General features: G+C 41.1%; 1 protein-coding gene across 1 annotated transcript in view; it reads right to left on the minus strand.

Annotated features, from left to right (window-relative positions):
- AGBL1 (AGBL carboxypeptidase 1) overlaps positions 1–20,792 on the minus strand; it is a gene marked incomplete at its 5' end in the record, with an annotated part of 714,342 nt that overhangs the window by 542,985 nt on the left and 150,565 nt on the right. The window contains one exon of the mRNA XM_049707013.1: positions 16,601–16,754. Coding sequence (XP_049562970.1) covers positions 16,601–16,754 — 154 coding nt within the window. The remainder of the gene's footprint in view (positions 1–16,600; positions 16,755–20,792) is intronic.

Here is a 20,792-nt window from a genome sequence, read left to right on the forward strand (position 1 = left end):
GCAATGGCAGTAGCAAGAGTCCTTTTAGTAGCTGCAAGGACAGCAGACAACCACCAAAAGAAGCCTAAGCATCAGGGAAGAATGGACGCGCCCATAAGGGTGACTGTAACCAATGGCTACTTTATGAGTACAACTGAGGCTACCCGTGGGTACCCCAAGAAATACCTAGGAAAGAAGTAACTTTTCAGGAGAGGTTTAAAGGCCCTGAATTGTGAGTAGAAGAATAGATGCAAAATTTTCATTTATTTGCTCAATAAATATTGAGTGTGCACCAGTTTTGTGCAGGAACTGTTAGTTCCCAGAGATACAAGAGTGGAAAAATACAGCATATAATCTGTGCCCTCATGGAGCCCAGTAATAGGGGCTATGAAGAAAATAGAACAAGGTATGTGATAATGAGGTTCTGAGTGAGGGAACATTACATATGGTGACCCGGGAAGGCTTCCTCAATCTGAGCCAGGATAACATACAACAAGAAGAAATCAACCATGCCAAGTTATGGAAGAAAAGTATTCCACTCGAGGGAACAGCAGATGCAGAGGCCCAAGGGATATAATTAAGTTGCTATGTTCAAGGAATAGAAAGATTAGTGTGGCTGAGGGTACAAAGTGGTAAAGGGGTAAGATACAAAACAAGAGGGGCATGCAGGGTCTTGCAGAGGCATAAGATTTAGATTTTACTAAAATTACAAGGATTATTAATATTAACATGACCACATGTGTACTCACACATTGGAGAAGCCTAGAACATATTACTTGTAGCATAAAAAAATATTTTTACATATAGGGAATTGCATCTCGAAGATAGAGGATTTTCTCTCATTACTACACAGCGGAAAGAGGTCATAGAATTTGGGGCTTAGGATTAAGAGGCTTAAGATTCAGAGAGTTTGGGGATAAATCTGAGCTTTACTCTTACTAACCATAGGAATTTTTAGGGCCTCAATTTTATCATCGAAAATTGGACACCATAAATTGTAATTCTTTTTTTTTTCTTTACCTCAGAGTTGTTGTGTGGAACAGTTAATCACATGTAAACACTCTGTAAACAGTTAATTCCCTTAAAAAGATATAAATTGTTATATCTCATGAACATATTTATAGGACAGAATGTTTGGCACTGATTCTGATGAAATATATGTTTCTGCTACAGTAACCACATATAGTCAATTTTTAGTATCCTTGTTAATTGAGAAAATTATTCAGGTAATGCAAACTTTGTTTTATTTCCCTCTGAAATAGATTATATTTTATAGAATATTGGCTTTATAATTATGTTTAGCCTGAGTTCTTATATAATTTGCAGGCCTCTGGAAATGAACATTCCCGAAACTGAACTCAGTATCCGTCCACCACAGTCTTACTCTCTCATATATTCTTCTGTTGGCATTAAACGGTGCACCCATCACCCAAAGGAGAAATACTTCAACTCCTTCCCCTTTATCCGTACTCCCAATCAATCGCCAAGACCTCTCACTTGTAACTTAGACATGTCACCTATATTTAGACCCTTCCCTCCCATTTCCACAGACTTACCTTCCTTGGGAACCTCATCGTCCAGATAGAGGACTAACAGTTGTTATCATTTCTTTTTTTTTTTAACAGCTTTATTGGAGTATAATTGCTTTACAGTGTTGTGTTAGTTTCTGCTGTATAACAAAGTGAATCAGCTATGTGCCAGGCACTGTTCTAAGTCCTCTACAAGCTTCCGATTGCCACATGAAGAAGGTACTATTGTTATCTGCAATTTATAAATGGGGAAACCTAGGCGTGGAGTATTGAAGCATCTTTTCCAAGGTCATGAAGCTGCTAAATGGCAGAGTCAAGATTAGAACCCCTGTGAGTCTGAATCTAGGGTCTAAGCACTTAAGAACTCCTCTGTGCTGGGCAACATGTCACCATGTTCTCACTCCAGACTTCCCCCACATTGCTGCCATAAAATCTTCCTCCAAAACAAATCTGATCTTGTTGTTTCTCTGCTTTTAATAACATCCTGTTCGCTCATCACTGCCTTCGGGAGAAAGTAACATGAAAAATAAGGTTCTTTACCACTCAGCCCAAATTACCTTTCCCACCTTATGGTCTGACCCTATAATCAATCTACCATCCTGTAGTCCTGGCACCCTGAGATGTCCACAGCATCATTTCCAGGTCTCCCTGTCTCTGCAAAAGCTATTTTCCTACTTGAAAAGACACTCCTCCACTTCTCTGCAAGTAGCAGTCTGACTTCAAGAAGAAGATCACATGGCATTGGCACTGAACCTCAGTTTCATCATTATAAAATGGGCGTCGTAATTACACTCTTCCTCAACTCACAAGGGAACTATAAGGACAAAATGATATATTACGTAAAAACTTTGTAAGAGTAGACTACGTGATTGGGTATAAGCAAAACTATTCAACTGTAAGGTTTTACAGTTTTTCCCATCCCCCGCCTCCAACCAGCCTTGGAAGGAGAAAGAATTCTTAACCTTCCTTTTCTTGGAGTGACTGGGCCAAAATGGGAAGTAAAAAGGAGGTACTCAACTGGTCTAAATGTCATAGCTTTGAGGGTTTGTACTGAAAAAAGGTGGGATTACTGTGAACCACTATTTGTGTGTGCAGATTGATAACAGTAAGATGGAGGAGGAAAGATGAATTTACCATGGTTTGAATGGGATTTACATACTCCCCCTTTCATGTTTTCTGAAGAAAGATTCAAATAGTTCTTAAAATGGTTTTGGGATTCTCCACTGAGGTTTCTTTGAAAGCAAAGATGTGTCAATATAGGATCATTGTGCACATGGGATTTACACAGCTTCCCCTTGTGGTTACCCCTTTGATTCTACCATGAATACAAATGCTCTCTTTTCTGTGCTTCCACTGAACTTTGTTCCGGTATAACTTGCTGTACCATAATGACGTGTTAACATGACTGTCATGCACAAATACACACACACACACAATGCCAATCATGGGTGTCTCAATGATTAGGATCACATACTAGTCATCTCTGTATTCCTAATATCTACCATGGTTCCTAGCCCTGGTTCCCTGAAGAGATGGAAATCTCAAAACAAGAAAAGGGTACAATTCAGTTTTTCTAATTCTAAATCATTTTATTAAAAATTTCCATAGAGAGGTCTTTTCATACTCTTGTAGTTTTTTTTTTTTTTTTTTTTTTTTTAGTTCTAACATTTCTCAGAAGCAGTGCTTTACAAAAAAAGAAAAGCACATGATTTAACCAGGAGACAAGAGGTCTGAGGTCTAGAACCCCATCTGCCATCAATCAGCAAGGTGACCGAGACAGGTCAGTTCATGCTCCTGACCTTCAATCCCTCACTAGCAATTGAGGTATCTGGACTCCATAGTCTTTACGGATGTTTAAGCTCTAGAATTCAATGATCCCTTAATAATACTTGGCTCCACGTGCCTCTGGGGGTAGGGGGCATAAAAGAAACAGGAATTCCCAGGAGTGAGAGGTTTCCACTTTGGGTTTCTGTCTTCCTTGGATCACTACTGTCCCTTCACCCTCTCGCCACGGGAAAGCTCTGTTCTTCATACCTGATCAGGTGTCTCAGAAAGAGACAAAGGCCAGAGAGGATGGAAAATGACTTGCAAAGAAGCCAAAAGGGGAATTCTGTAACTGTGTATTTTTCCATTCCGTTTTAATTTAAAACCACTTACAAGTGACAACTCCCAACCCGAGGCAGATGCCGTGGGGTAGCTCATTACACCCTTGGGACTCCGTGTAAATCTTTTTTTCTGAGAACAGCTATTGTCTTCCAAGGAAAAGCTTTTAGCATAATGTCAAGCTGAATAGAACACTGCTTTCGTAAGAATATTTTTAAGAAAAAGAACAAGAGAAAGGTATTCTTTCACAACTGCAAACGCAGCCTCCTGCTTCCTCCACCTCAGGCCCCCTAGAAAGAACAGTATGTGAGCCATAGGAGGCTGAGGCAGTGCCATGAGATTACCTCACCTCCTGAGACACAGGAAGGTTACACTCTGCTCTTTCAGGTTACAATAAATGCAGGGTGGAGGTGTCTCTGAGGGCAAAAATAGCAGACCCAGCCCCCTTCCATCCACCTTTGTTGTTTCTTGGCTTCTCACCAGCCAGTGAGTCAGTCAGCCACTCTTCACCTGGAGAATGAGAGTTTCTAATAAGAGAATGACATTTGCCGTCGGAAAATTCCCACAAATTAGTTCCCCTCTCAGGTTGTTCTTGAGGATGGTCAAGACAATACTGCTATAGGGTCTGGATGGATAGATATCCAAAGGGGAAAAGAATGAGCAAAAAATGCTCCTGAGAAAAAAATGAAGCATCCATCACAGAGCTGTAGTTCCCCAAACTAAAAAGGAACTCAACTTTCCCTGGACTGAAATGGTTACTGAAAATGTGAAGGACCTCCCTTGGTGGTCCAGGGTTTAAGACTCCATGCTTCCACTGCAGCGGGCGCAGGTTCGATCCCTGTTCGGGGAACTAGGATCCTGCATGCCGCAGAGCATGGCCAAAAAAACAAACAAAAATTTAAAAAAGATTAAAAAGAACAAAATGTGAGGTGATGGGGGAAATGTGGAGGAAATAGAAAATGTAACAAAATGATGATGGTCTTTAATAAGCTGTGTGTTTGATTGTGTGCATTTCTGGGGAATTTCCCAGTGATAGCAGACCCTAAGGAGGGGGGACATTCTGGAACTGTGGGGTGAAGACCTGGGATCTCCTCCTTGAGTAACCACTTACCATGGGGCCTCAGGCTGGTTATTTACCCTTAGTGAAGCTTACCTTGGCCATCTGCAAAATGGAGATAATGACAAGTACATGGAGACCCATGACAGCAAAGGCAGCACTTGTGCCAAAAGCAGGAAGCAGGCCTGAGCTGGAGAATGGCTGAGCCTTGGTAAAGGTAGAACTACTCTCCCTTCTAGGTTTTTCATCCACCTCCACTAGGGTTTAAGGAAACAATGCTCCCCACCCCAAGGCTTTTTCTTCCTTCTGAATTGTTCTCTAGTTCTGCGTAAATTCAGTATCTTTTCTCAGTTCAAATCCAAAAGCACACACGTGCATACACACACACACACACACACACACACACACACACAAACATACACCGTTCCTGAAGAGTACACAAACTAAAGAAAATATGACTTCTCAATTCTTTACTTGGAAGTTGCATATTCAAAGGCTCTGCTAATCAAAGTACCTCTTGACATACGATGTGTGAAAGGATTTAACTAGGCTAAGTGCAATGATGCCAGAACACCATTAACCAATGGAGAGCAGTCTCACAAAGCACTAGAATCCACATCCTGGATGGATCTTGCCTACCAAACCCACCCCCAGACCTGCTCATCTGTTGCCTTCTATTCCAACCGGTTGGAGCCTGTATCCCATCTTCCTGGATTCTATTCACTCCTCACTTACTCTCTGCTCTGCAAACTTCAAAAGTCCAGGGTTCCTTTGACCTCTGGAATCCTACCGGTTAAGAAGGGCCTGGACTTTCTAATTCCTCAATGCCTCATCCACTGAGAGTCTCTGATGCTAGGATGAGCCATTTATCCTTTGGTAACAGCTCCCTTTTATCATGTTTCTTCCATTATGGCATCAATGACAATCTCTCAGAGAAATTCCCTTTTCACTGTCCCACTGAAAAGGGCAGAAAGTGACTCTGCTCTTGGTGACCTGCCAGCATTTTGGCTCTGAGGGCTCAGATCTCCAAGTTTAAAGTGCGCCTTCTCTCTTAGGACCATTGTGAGAAGGCACCTGCCCTCAGTTCCCGGGAGACCAATAAAGCATACGCCAGGCAAATCTGGGTACTACTGAACCGGAAGTATATTTATCAAGAAGGTAAGGCTAAATGTTTCCAGGAAAATATCTTTTTTTACAAATGCTTTTGAAGAATAAATCAAACCAAATGAATCCTTCCAGGAGACTCTCTGGAGCCCAGACCCTAGGAAGGACTAAAAGTAATCAATAAACTGTTCTGAACAATCCCCTGGTCAGACTTTAGGCCAGACCACTGGGGAATCAGTCTCCAGCAGGGGCTTTCTCCCAGGGCCCCGTAGCCATGCTCTTATCTCCTGGGGTTCTAAAATAAAACTGAAGCGATAATCCTGCACAGTGGAAAGAAAGTCTTTCAGTGAACAAAACCTCCTTATGAGAGGTGAGTGGCAGCCACTGAGTCGGAAACTAGCCAAATCACAGCTAAATACAACTGCAAACTGAAGCTGGCCTGGTCCCTGGGAGGGAGGAAGTGGGTAAGACAACTGAAGTTCACCTGCAGGGAAGCTTGGAGGCAGGAGAGTCTTGAGCTGCTGGCTCATTTGCTATTTTCTTGTCCTAAAACAATGCGTCATATTTTGCGGTTCGAAGAAAGTTAAGTGGTTTATTTCTGATTTATAGGCATGTTTAATTGCATTTTGGAGGGTAGGTGATGTTCATATTGTGTGGGTTTTTTTATTTTTATTCATTTATTTATTTATTTTTAAGAAACACAGCAATGGCCTGGGTTCAGGTATGTACTGAAACCTGCTAAACAAATTTTTGATTCTGCAGCCCGTCTGGGACTATGTTCCCAGCACTGAGGGCCAAGACATGCAATCGCAGCTCTGTGCTGGGATCTGAGGGGTCTGGAGGTTCTGAATCTTCCCTCCCTCTTTTCTTCCTGCCACAGTGTCTGAAACATCCACCATGAAAATGCCTCCTTTGGGTTAGGAGAGGAAAATAAAATTCACTGTGAGCAAGAAGTGGGTAATACATTCATTTGTGGTCAATTTAGTGTGAGTTGCTTTAACAACTAAGCTAGCTTGCAATAGTGTGAGGACATAGAACAGGGAGGAGAGGAAGTTCTGGATCACAGAGGAGCCTGAATAGTGATGCTGAATACCTGTTCTGATGACTGCATGAGCACATTTCTTGTGTGTATGGACCCAGGAATCAGAAAAAGAAAATCAGAAATCAGGCACCACTACTGACTGTGGTATTTAACCTCCCTGAGCCCCACTTACCTCGTTTGTAAAAATGGAGAGTCCTGAATTCAGCCCCATTATGAAAGATACCAATCAGCTACATAACCGATAACACATAAGACTTTCAGAGTACGTGCGAAATAGGTTGGAACTCTTCGTATATACTTAGAAGTAAAGGATAGTAGCATGGGAAGGGCACTAGCCTTTTCACTTTTTAGCTACATGACCTTAGATTAGTCCCAGGACCGGCTACTCAATGTGAGGGCCCATTGCAAAATGAAAATGCAAAGCCCCTCCTTCAAAACTTTTAAGATTTTCAAGTTGGTGACAGAAGAACATTAAACGAAGTTCAAGGCCCTTCTAAGCATGGGACCTGTGCAACTGTACAGCTGACACACCTATAATGACATCCCTCATTAGTCTTTTCTCCTCAGGATTCAGCTCAACGATTGTCACTTGCAAGTCAATTATGCCAAAAAGAAAATGAACAGCATTCATTTCACCACTATCTGGGTCCTCTCCATGCCTGCCCATCTTGAGATGAACAACTGCTGACATGTTGGTACACATTTAAGACAGAACACTGTAATGATGCATGAGAGGGAGGTAGAAGATAGGTGGGCCCCAGGCTGAGCAGCTGCAACCAGTTGCCAGTTGAAACTTCGAGATAAGATACTAGCAGGGGCATCAGGTCTTGATTGGGTGAAAGACAAATCGACCACATTTTTTTCATTCTTGTGGTCAAGGGGATTTCCCAGCCTGCACATGCACAGAGAAGGTCCTCAGTCTAGCGAAGGGGTCAAAGGGAGAAAGAAACATCAGTCCACAACATCCCCTGTCAAACCCCCCAGAAACCTTCATGCTGGAATCCATCTTGGCTGAGAGATGTGTATGCCACCAGGAAGGACCCTGAGTCAGGGCAAATATGGGCACAAGCAAGATGGTTGGCCAGAGACAACCAGAAGACTGCTCCCATATAAGCAATCTAAGTCACCTTTATTGGGAGCAACTCACTCCGCGAGTTTGCCCATGTGGTTTGCTTCTAATAAATGCTTTATCTGTTTCACAATCTTGGTCTCTTTACTCAATTATTTCTTCAAAGATGACAAGAACCGAGGTCCTGCTTCCAGCCATCTCACCACCACCACCCAGAATCACCACACCAGAATCAAGAGTACACATTTATTATTACCAATCTTAGACCATAAGCAGAAACCAGCCTCCTCTGATTCATATGAAGGTGAGCTAAGAGACATCTTTTCTTTTTTTTAACTGACCTATTTTGGAGTGCCAAATTATTTAGGGGCTTTTACTGTGTTTCAAGTCCTCTCCTTATAGTAAGAATGATCTCTGTGGTTATAATATCAACAAAAGCACCACTGTCAGCGTAAATAAAAATGCAAAAACAGAGGCAGCTCCATGTCATAATTACACATTGGGTACCACTCAGCTCCTATTCAGAAACTGAGCCTGAACAATGAAGACATACATAGATCTACTTTCTTAAATAAATTATTGTTCTATGAAGGTTACCCTGGAAGGATTACTGTCTCTAACTTCCAAGAACTTCTCATTTGCAAGGGAAGGACTTGGCAACTGTTACAAAAGTTGCTCTCAAAAGCATAAAACACATAAGAGAATTTTTAGAAAATCCAATATCATTCATTAAAGCATTTTAAGGCCTTATTAATTCAGATGGGATAATCGGTTGTTGATTAGCCAGATAGTTAAGCATTCATTGTCATATGCTGATGAACTGTGAGAAAGTACATTTCCTATCCACCAAAGATTCACCTAATGCCGTTAGCACTTCATCAGGCAAGGCTGCATCTGGATAAATTAGCTAGATCTTTATTCCCCAGTCTTTTCTTTCATCTCCCAAACTTTTCCTTAATGAAATCTATTCCTTATTCTGCTTGGTCGAACACTATATCAGGAGCCAACTTTAAAAGGTGGCTAGCAGGGGGACCTTCAACATGGCGGAGTAAGATGCGGAGATCACCATCCTCCCCACAAATACATCAGAAATACATCTACATGTGGAACAGGTCCTACAGAATACCTACTGAACGCTGGCAGAAGACCTCAGACTTCACAAAAGGCAAGAAAATCCTCATGTACCTCGGTAGGGCAAAAGAAAAAACAGAGACAAAAGAATAGGGACGGGACCTACACCTCTGGGAGAGAGCTAGAAGGAGGAAAAGTTTCCACACACTAGGAAGCCCCTTCACAGGCGGAGACAGAGGGTGGCAGTGGGGGGAAGCTTCGGAGCCATGGAAGAGAGCACAGCAACAGGGGTTCAGAGAGCAAAGTGGAGAGATTCCCACACAGATTGGTGCCGACCAGCACTCACCAGTCCGAGAGGCTTGTCTGCTCACCCGCTGGGGTGGGTGGGGGCTGGGAGCTGAGGCTCAGTCTTCGGAGGTCAGATCCCAGGGAGAGGACTGGGGTTGGCTGGGTGAACACAGCCTGAAGGGGGCTAGTGCGCCACAGCTAGCCAGGAGGGAGTCCAGGAAAAAGCCTGGAACTGCCTAAGAGGCAAGAGACCATTGTTTCGGGGTGCACAAGGACAGGGGATTCCTACCCTGTCTGCCCACAGAAGGCAGAGCACCACCTAAATGAGATCCAGAGGTGGGCACAAGCCGTGGCTATCAGCTCAGACCCCAGAGACGGGCATGAAATGCTAACACTGCTGCTGCAGCCACCAAGAATCCTGTGTGCAAGCACAGGTCACTATCCACACACCCCCACCCCATGCCAGGAGCCTGTGCAGCCCGCCACTGCCAAGGTCCCATGATCAAGGGACAACTTCCACAGGAGAACACACACTGTGCCTCAGGCAGCTCCAACGCCACGCTGGCCTCTGTTGCCACATCATACTGGCCTCTGTTGCCGCAGGCTCGCCCCACATAACCATTATAAATATCATACTCCTCCTTCACCTGGGCATGAGTGAGCCAGAGCCCCCTAGTCAGCCGCTGTTTTAATCCCATCCTGTATGGGTGGGAATAGATGCCTGAGGGTGACCTACATGCAGAGGTTGGGCCAAAACCAAAGCTGAACTACAGGAGCTGTGTGAACAAAGAACAGAAAGGGAAATTTCTCTGTGCAGCCTTAGAAGCAGCGGATTAAATCCCCACCATCAACTTGATATACCCTGCATCTGTGGAAGACCTGAATGGACAACAAATCATCCCAAACTTGAGGCAGCAGACATTGGGAACAACTGCAGACTTGGGGTCTGCTGTCTATGACTGATTTGTTCCTGGTTTTTATGTTTATCTTACTATAGTTTTCAGCGCTTGTTATCATTGGTGGATCTGTTTATTGGTTTGGCTGCTCTCTCCTTTTTTAAATTTTTATTATTTTTTTTATTTTAATAATTTTTTTTCTTTTTTTCTCCCTTTCCTTCCGAGCCGTGTGGCTGACAGGGTTTTGGTGCTCTGGTTTCATGTCAGGCCTGAGCCTCTAAGGTGGGAGAGCGGAGTACAGTACATTGGACTACCAGAGACATCCCAGCCCCATGAAATATCAATCCACGAAAGCTCTTCCAGAGATCTCCATCTCAATGCTAAGACCCAGCTCCACCCAAATGCCAGCAAATTACAGTGCTGGACACCCCATGACACTCAATTAGCAAGACAGGAACACAAGCCCAGCCATTAGCAAAGATGCAGCCTAAAATCATACTAAGTTCACAGACACCCCAAAACACATCACAAGATGTGGCCCTGCCCACCAGAAAAACAAGATCCAGCCCCACCAACCAGAACACAGGCATCAGTCCCCTCCACCAGGAAGCCTACACAAGCCACTGAACCAACCTCACCCACTGGGGTCAGACACAGAAAACAACGGAAACTAAGACCCTGCAGCCTGCAAAAAGGAGACCACAAACACAGTAAATTAAACAAAATGACAAGACAAGGAAATATGCAGCAGATGAAGGACCAAGGGAAAAACCCACCAGAACAAACAAATGAAGAGGAAATAGGCAGCCTACCTGAAAAAGAATTCAGAGTAATGATAGTAAAAAGCATACAAAATCTTGGAAACAGAATGCGGAAAATACAAGAAATGTTTAACAAGGACCTAGAAGAACTAAAGAGCAAATAAAAAATGATGAACAACACAATAAATGAAATAAAAAATTCTCTAGAAGGAATTAATAGCAGAATAACTGAGGAAGAAGAACGGATAAGTGACGTGGAAGATAAAATAGTGGAAATAGCCACTGCAGAGCAGAATAAAGAAAAAAGAATGAAAAGAATTGACGACAGTCTCAGAGACCTCTGGGACAACATTAAACATACCAACATTCAAATTTTGGGGTCCCAGAAAAAGAACACAAAAAGAAAGAGTCTGAGAAAATATTTGAAGAGATTATAGTTGAAAACTTCCCTAACACGGGAAAGGAAATAGTCAACCAAGTCCAAGAAGCGCAGAGAGTCCCATACAGGATAAATCCAAGGAGAAACATGCCAAGACACATATTAATCAAGCTATCAAAAATTAAATACAAAGAAAAAATATTAAAAGCAGCAAGGGAACAGCAACAAATAACATACAAGAGAATCCCCATAAGGTTAACAGCTGATCCTTCAGCAGAAACTCTGCAAGCCAGAAGGGAGTGACAGGACATACTTAAAGTGATGAAAGGGAAAAACCTACAACCAAGATTATCCTACCCAGCAAGGATGTCATTCAGATTCAACAGACAAATTAAAACCTTTACAGACAAGCAAAAGTTAGGAGAATTCAGCACCACCAAACCAGGTTTACAACAAATACTCAAGGAACTTCTCTAGGCAGGAAACACAAGAGAAGGAAGAGACCTACAAAAACAAACCCAAAACAATTAAGAAAATCATAATACTAACATACATATTGATAATTACCTTAAATGTAAAAGGATTAAATGCTCCAATCAAAAGACACAGACTGGCTGATACAAAAACAAGACCCATATATATGCTGCCTACAAGAGACCCACTTCAGAGCTAGGGACACATACAGACTGAAGGTGAGGGGATGGAAAAAGATATTCCATGAAAATGGAAATCAAAAGAAACCTGGAGTAGCAATTCTCATATCAGACAAAAGAGAGTTTAAAATAAAGACTATTAAAAGAGACAAAGAAGGACACTACAAAATGATCAAGGGATCAATCCAAGACGAAGATTTAACAATTGTAAAAATTTATGCACCCAACATAGGAGCACCTCAACATATAAGGCAAATGCTAACAGCCATAAAAGGGGACATTGACAGTAACACAATCATAGTAAGGGACTTTAACACCCCACTTTCACCAATGGACAGATCATCCAAAATGAAAATAACTAAGAAAAAACAAGCTTTAAATGATACATTAAACACGATGGACTTAATTGACATTTATAGGACATTCCATCCAAAAACAACAGAATACACATTCTTCTCAAGTGCTCATGGAACATTCTCCAGGATAGATCATATCTTGGGTCACAAATCAAGCTCTGGTAAATTTAAGAAAACTGAAATCATAGCAAATATCTTTTCCAAACACAACACCATGAGACTAGATATCAATTCCAGGAAAACATCTGTAAAAAATACAGACACATGGAGGCTAAACAGTATGCTACTTATTAACCAAGAGATTACTGAAGAAATCAAAGAGGAAATCAAAAAATACCAAGAAACAAACGACAATGAAAACATGACAACCCAAAACCTATGGGATACAGCAAAAGCAGTTCTAAGAGGGAAGTGTATAGCAGTACAATCCTACCTCAGGAAACAAGAAAAATCTGAAATAAATAATCTAACCTTACACCTAAAGCAATTAGAGAAAGAACAAAACAACCCCAAAGTTAGCAAAAGGAGAGAAATCATAAAGATCAGATCAGAAATAAATGAGAAAGAAATGAAGGAAACAACAGCAAAGTTCCATAAATCCCAAAGCTGGTTCTTTGAGAATATAAACAAAAGTGATAAACCATTAGCCAGACTCATCAAGAAAAAAAGGGAGAAGACTCAAATCAACAGAATTAGAAATGAAAAAGGAGAACAACTGACACTGCAGAAATACAAAGGATCATGAGAGATTACTACAAGCAACTATATGCCAATAAAATGGACAACCTGGAAGAAATGGACAAATTCTTAGAAAAGAACAACCTTCCAACTGAACCAGGAAGAAACAGAAAATATAAATAGATCAATCACAAGCAGTGAAATGGAAACTGGGATTAAAAATTTTCCAACAAAAAAAAGAACAGGTCCAGAGGCTTCACAGGCAAATTCTATCAAACACTGAGAAAAGAGTTAACACCTATCCTTCTCAAACTCTTCCAAAATATAGCAGAGGGAGGAACACCCCAAACTCATCTATGAGGCCACCATCACCCTGACACCAAAACGGGACAAAGATGTCACTAAAAAGAAAACTACAGGCCAATATCACTGATGAATATAGATGTAAATATCCTCAACAAAATACTAGCAAATAGAATCCAACAGCACACTGAAAGGATCATACACCATGATCAAGTGGGGTTTATCCCAGGAATGCAAGGATTCTTCAATATGCAAATCAATCAATGTGATACACCATATTAATACACTAAAGGATAACAACCATGGGATCATCTCAATAGATGCAGAAAAAGCTTTTGACAAAAATCAACACCTATTTATGATAAAAGCTCTCCAGAAAGTAGGCATAGAGGGAACCTACCTCAACATAATACAGGCCATATATGACAATCCCACAGCCAACATTGTCCTCAATTGTGAAAAACTGAAACCATTTCCTCTAAAATCAGGAAGAAGACAAGGTTGCCCATTCTCACCTCTATTATTCAACTAGTTTTGGAAGTTTTAGCCACGGCAATCAGAGAAGAAAAAAAAAAGGAATCCAAATCATAAAAGAAGAAGTAAAATTGTCACTGTTTGCAGATGACATGATACTATACATAGAGAATCCTAAAGATGTTACCAGAAAACTACTAGAGCTAATCAATGAATTTGGTAAAGTAGCAGGATACAAAATAACTGCACAGAAATCTCTCTCATCCCTATACACTAATGATGAAAAATCTGACAGAGAAATTAAGGAAACACTCCCATTTACCACTGCAACAAAAAGAATAAAATACCTAGGAATAAACCTACCTAAGGAGACAAAAGACCTGTATGCAGAAAACTATAAGACACTGATGAAAGAAATTAAAGATGTTACAAACAGATGGAGAGATATACCATGTTCTTGGATTGGAAGAATCAACATTGTGAAAAAGACTATACTACACAAAGCAATCTACAGATTCAATGCAATCCCTATCAAATTAGCAATGGCATTTTTCAGAGAACAAGAACAAAAAATTTCACAATTTGTATGGAAACACAAAAAACTCCGAATAGCCAAAGCAATCTTGAGAAAGAAAAACGGAGCTGGTGGAATCAGGCTTCCTGACTTCAGACTATACTACAAAGCTACAGGTATCAAGACAGTATGGTACTGGCACAAAAACAGAAATATAGATCAATGGAACAGGACAGAAATCCCAGAGATAAACCTACACACATATGGTCACCTTATCTTTGATAAAGGAGGCAAGAATATACAATGGACAAAAGACAGCCTCTTCAATAACTGGTGTTGGGAAAACTGTAAAAGAATGAAATTAGAACACTCCCTAACACAGATACAAAAATAAAGTCAAAATGGATTAAAGACCTAAATGTAAGGCCAGACACTGTAAAACTCTTAGAGGATTCCATAGGTAGAACACTGTGTGACATAAATCACAGCAAGATTCTTTTTGACCTGCCTCCTAGAGAAATTTAAATAAAGACAAAAATAAACAAATGGGACCTAATGAAACTTAAAAGTTTTTGCACAGCAAAGGAAACCATAAACTAGACGAAAAGACAACCCTCAGAATGGGAGAAAATATTTGCAAACGAAGCAACTGACAAAGGATTAATCTCCAAAATATGTAAGGAGCTCATGCAGCTCAATATCAAAAAACAAACAAGCCAATCCAAAAGTGGGCAGAAGATCTAAATAGACATTTCTCCAAAGAAGATATATAGATTGTCAACAAACACATGAAAGGATGCTCAACATCACTAATCATTAGAGAAATGCCAATCAAAACTACAATGAGGTATCACCTCACACAGGTCAGAATGGTCATCATCAAAAAATCTACAAACAATAAATGCTGGAGAGGGTGTGGAGAAAAGGGAACCCTCTTGCACTGTTGGTAGGAATATAAATTGATACAGCCACTGTGGAGAACAGTATGGAGGTTCCGTAAAAAACTAAAAATAGAACTACCATATGATCCAGCAATCCCACTACTGGGTATATACCCTGAGAATACCATAATTCAAAAAGAGACATGTACCACAATGTTCATTGCAGCACTATTTACAACAGCCAGGACATGGAAGCAACCTAAGTGTCCATCAACATATGAATGGATAAAGAAGATGTGGTACATATATACAATGGAATATTACTCATCCATAAAAGGAAACAAAATTGCACTATTTGTAGTGAGGTGGATGGACTGAGAGTCTGTCATACAGAGTGAAGTAAGCCAGAAAGAGAAAAACAAGTACCGTATGCTAATACATATATCTGGAATCAAAAAAAAAAAAAACAAAAAAAAACCATGGTTCTGATGAACCTAGGGGCAGGACAGGAATAAAGACACAGACGTAGAGAATGGACTTGAGGACACGGGGAGGGGGAAGGGTAAGCTGGGACGATGTGAGAGAGTAGCATTGTCATATATACACTACGAAATGTAAAATAGATAGCTAGTGGGAACCAGCTGCATAGCACAGGATGATCAGCTCTGTGCTTTGGGACCACCTAGAAGGGTGGGATAGGGAGGGTGGGGTGAGATGCAAGTGGGAAGGTATATGGTGATATATGTATACATATAGCTGATTCACTTTGTTATACAGCAGAAACTAACACAACATTGTAAAGCAATTTTACCCCAATAAAGATATTTAAAAAAAAGAAAAAGCTGGTTGGTTACAAGCAAATCACATTTGTGCTCAGGACTCTAATATTAAATGGGCATTCATGTGTCTCTGAGAGTGTGTCTGTGTGTGTGTGTATGCCTGTGTGTTTTGGTTTGGTTTTACAGTTCTTGGCTAGAGCCTCCTCCACACTGTCAGCTCTTCTGATCCAAACTGTAACCCAAGTCATCAAGGGAATTCTTCAGCCAGTGCTCCAACCCTCAACTGCCTTCCTTTCCTAAACTTGACTGACCATGAGTGTAGTATAACGAGAGTAAGCATTGTGAGCAAAGTCCCTGGATTAGAAGTCGCAAAATGTGATTCATTTTCCAGTCCTGGTTCTGTTTTAGCAGAAGTGACCGTCACTTGTAAACTGCTCTCAATTCCAACAAGTCATTTCATCTTTCTGACAATTTGCAATTTATTGTTTTCTCCCTTTGATAACAGAGCAACATGAATATTTACCCTTTTGTCATATCAAGAAGAGTTGGGTTTCTATAAAGGTAGACCAGTCCCCAACACTTTATGGAGCTTCTGATCTCCAAGGGACAGAGTGCTTCCAAGACTCTGAAGACCCCCACCCTCACCACCAAATCTTCAAAGAAGAGGGTCTGCCGTTTACTCACGGAGCTGCTCCAGGTGGCCAGCGCTGTTAGACTCGGGCATGGCAGTGATGGTCACCAATGGACATGAATTCCCTCCTAGCGTCTGGCAGAGAACCTCCTGACGGAAGTAGACCTGCTTGGGGTTCACGCTTTTTTCCAGAACGTCAAGGTGAGTCTGGAGCAGAGATGAAACAGAAGTGTATATTAAAATTTTTTGATAATAACAATAGGTGAAAGCAGCAACAAAGCTTATATTCATCTAACTCCTTATAGTTTAGAAGTAGTTTTTGGGGTTTTTTTTGCGGCACATGGGCTTCTCAATGTTGCAGCCCCTCCCGTTGCGGAGCACAGGCTCCGGACGCGCAGGCTCAGCGGCCATGGCTCACGGGCCTAGCCACTCCGCGGCATGTGGGATCTTCCCGGACCAGGGCACGAACCCATGTCCCCTGCATCAGCAGGCGGACTCTCAACCACTGTGCCACCAGGGAAGCCCCTAGAAGTATTTTTGTTAACCTAATCTGCCTGACCGTGGGCATTAAGTGATTTAAAAGGGGTGCTCTTCCTACTCCCCGGAAGAAGTTCAGCGAGGCTGAACAGGAAGCATCATGCCTGCCTGTGTCTGCACACTAGAATATCTGTTTTCAAGTTGCACTGAAAGCAAAAGAGCAGGGGAAGACAACATCCTTCCCATGACAGTTGCATGTAAAGAATGCTGTTACCATGAAGACAGAGTACATGCAGGACACTCGGGAACATGAGACAGAGCTTCAGCAGTGCAGATTACTTTAGAATCAAGCAATATAAGGAGAGTTAGGAGCATATTGAAGGAAAATAGAAAGCAACTGATCCAGGGAGAATGCTAAGCGAAGAGAACCACTAACTGGTAGCAACTGATTGGCCCTACCCTACCTTCCCATTTAAACACTCATTTAAAATGCAGAAAGATACCTAAATGGGGTAACCATTGAAAATAGGGTTCTTGGTCAGCAATCTTTAAGACCTCTGAAGATACTTTCAATAACCCAAACAGTGGAATTAGTCATAAAGATGTTAAGAGACTGCCTCCCAACCACACTGCATACCCTAACAACAGGGACACGGTGACTTCAGTAACCAGTGAAAGGGAAGCGGTCCTTCTCCAACACAAGAACGTCAGTGCACACAATCGTCCTTCCAGCTAAAGATCAAATAGGTATTAACACATTCAAATAGGTATTAAGAGGGCCGAGGAAAAACTGCCCACCTTGTTATTTAACAAATAACATGTCTGCTAGACAAATGAAACAAACATGACTCCTATGAAAATATTTATAAAAGATTCATAATATATCTTATGAAACATGGAGTAATGCCTTCAAAAGGTAGAGGAAGTGCTTATGTGTGAAAAAGATTTACTACAGAGGTGCTAGGCAGAATAATGGCTCCCCCAAAGATGTCCATGCCCTAATCTTCAGACCCTGTCAATATGTTACCTTACATGGCAAAAGGGACTTCACAGATATGTTTAAGACTGAGGTCTATTTGAGGTGGCCGGATTATCCTGCATTAACCAGTTGGGGCCAATCTAATCAAAAGTACTTAAAAGCAGAGACCATTCCCCAGCCACAAGGGACCAGAACCACATGCAAAGGACTCAGCGTGCCATGCTGGGGGGTAAAGGGGTAAAAAGTTGAGGAATGCGGTGTCCTCTAGAAGCTGGAAAAGCCAAGGAAATAGATTCTCCTCCACCATCCCCCAGAAGGAACACAGCCCCGTACCTTGATTTTTGCCCAGTGATTTTTAGCCATGTTGAACTTCTCACCAAAAGAGCTGTACGTTAATTTTTTTAATTGTTTAAGCTACCAAATCTGTGATAATTTGTTACCGCAGCAATAGAAAACCGATACACTGGGAAATAAGAGAAAGAATTTCCTAAGTTAAGTAAAAATCTTAGCATCTGGGGAGGAATAGACTAAAATCTACTTGTACTCTATGGAAACATTTGACTTACAAGGAAAACGAAAAAGTTCCAAGGAAAGAAAAGATTACCAGATGATGCTGTGGCCTTTCCTACAGCTTCAGGGATACCTGAAAATTTGACCCTGAATCATATCCTCCTTGCAACTGAGACCCCAAATCATCTGCCTCCACAAAGCCTGTTTCCTAGATTAATATGAATTTATTATTCCCTGTCTGCATCAACACAAGTTTAATGTCCTAGGAAACTCTTGCCCAGGAAAATAGAAATTACAAATAAATTTATTTTTCATAAATTTATTATTTTTCAGGAACATCTCATCAACTCTTCAATAGAAGGTATCAATGACTTGATCCAAGACCCTTTGAACCCCTCTCCTCAAGTTTCTTGCCTTACTGTCCACCAATCTTTAACCATTATATCATGATCTTTACCCAATGCTAATCAAGCCCCTTCATTAAAATACCTGAACTTAACAAAACTTTAAAGTCTTAATAAATACTCCAGCTTTGCCCTTCCCCCTTTGAGACACTATCAAGATTCTGTCACATTCTCCTTTATCAAATATATTAGTTTCCTATCACTTCTCTAACAAATTACCACAAATTTGGTGGATGAAGACAACACGAGTTTATTGTATTACAGTTCCAGAGGTCAAAAGTCCAAAATGGGTTTTACTGCGCAAAACTCAAGGTCTTGGCAGGACTGCGCTCCTTCCGGAGGCTCTATAAGGTAATTCATTTCCTTGCCTTTTCCAGCTTCTGGAGGTCAGCTGCTTTCCTTATCCCATGGTGTCTTCCTCCACATTCAAAGCCAGCAATCGCATCACTCCTACCCTGGCTTCCGTGGTCAAATCTCCTTCTCTGACTCTGACTCTTTTGTCTCACTCGTTCATGGCTAAGGACCCTTGTGATTACATTGGACCCAGTCTAATAGTTCAACATAATCTCCCCATCTCAAGAGGCTTAACTTAATCACATCTGCAAAGTCCTTTGTGCCACATAAAGTAACATCCTCACAGGTTCCAGGGATTAGAATATGAACATCTTGGGGTGGGCGGTGGGCATTATTCTATGTAACACACCAAGGTACGCAATACACTTAGGTCTGTGTTAGAAACAGGTTGTTCTGGTGGTATTTCTTGGAGCCCGCATTTGACACAATACTAAGAAAAGGAATTAGAAGGATCATGGCTACCCCAGGTTCAAGATGAGATTCAGCTAAGGCCCATTTATCTGACCAAACCTTTGTACTTCAGTCTTCTGATTGTCTGTCAAGTGCTAATGAATGCCATGCATTGTTGTGATGCACCAGCACTAGAGATTAGGTGGTAGTCTCACACCCCTGAGGAGACAAGGAGGCTAACTAATGGTATACACACAAACACAAAGGCCCTGCTTAGAGTTTGAAAGTACAGAGGACTATAATCGAGTAAACCTATAACCAGCCAAGGTTTTGCTCATGAGTTTCTGCTCATACATGCTCAGTTAGGCAAGAGCTCAGAAAACATATCATCCTTATCTTAATTGACAATAATAACTTGAAGACAAATTTCAGCTGCCCCAAATCAAACTAAAGAATGATATCAAAGGACAGTTCAGTTAAACAAGTTTTGTCCAAATGACCATTGGAAAACACAGTCACTACATAATACAAACATAAAAAATAATTTTTTAGGGAGAAAACACATATTATCAAATGTTAATCTCATCATCTGGTTCTAAAATGAAAGTAAAAAGAAATGTGTAAGTAAGGAATAAAGTAAAACAAAATACTAACTTTTCAACTTACATGAACATAGTATTATTTAATTCTTGAAAATGGAAAGGCAGAATAGCAAGATGACTAGGACAGCAGGCTCTTGAGTCAGGCTGCCTGGGTTCCGAGTTTGGTTGCGGATTCTAGAAGAGTCGTGTGAATTCTGTACTTAACCTCTTTGTAACTCAGTTTTCTCATCTTTAAAATGTATATAAAATGGCATTACCTATGTCATTCTATGATTGCTATAATTTAGCGGTTTATTGTGTATGAGAAGTGCCTGTCATACAGGAAACACTCAATTTTAGCTGTTATTTTTGATGAGGAAATGTAGGTTCAAATTTTTTTTAAGAACTAAAACGGAAACACTAGTAGAATTATAAACATTGTAGAAAAAAAATCAAAGAAAATATGGTCACTCCATGTTGCATAAAAGAGAAAGAAAGAGAGAAAGGGAAGGAAGGAAAGAAGGAAGGAAGGAAGGTAGGAAGGAAAGAA

The sequence above is a fragment of the Orcinus orca genome, chromosome 2 (assembly GCF_937001465.1).
Source record: "Orcinus orca chromosome 2, mOrcOrc1.1, whole genome shotgun sequence".
Taxonomy (NCBI): Eukaryota; Metazoa; Chordata; class Mammalia; order Artiodactyla; family Delphinidae; genus Orcinus; species Orcinus orca.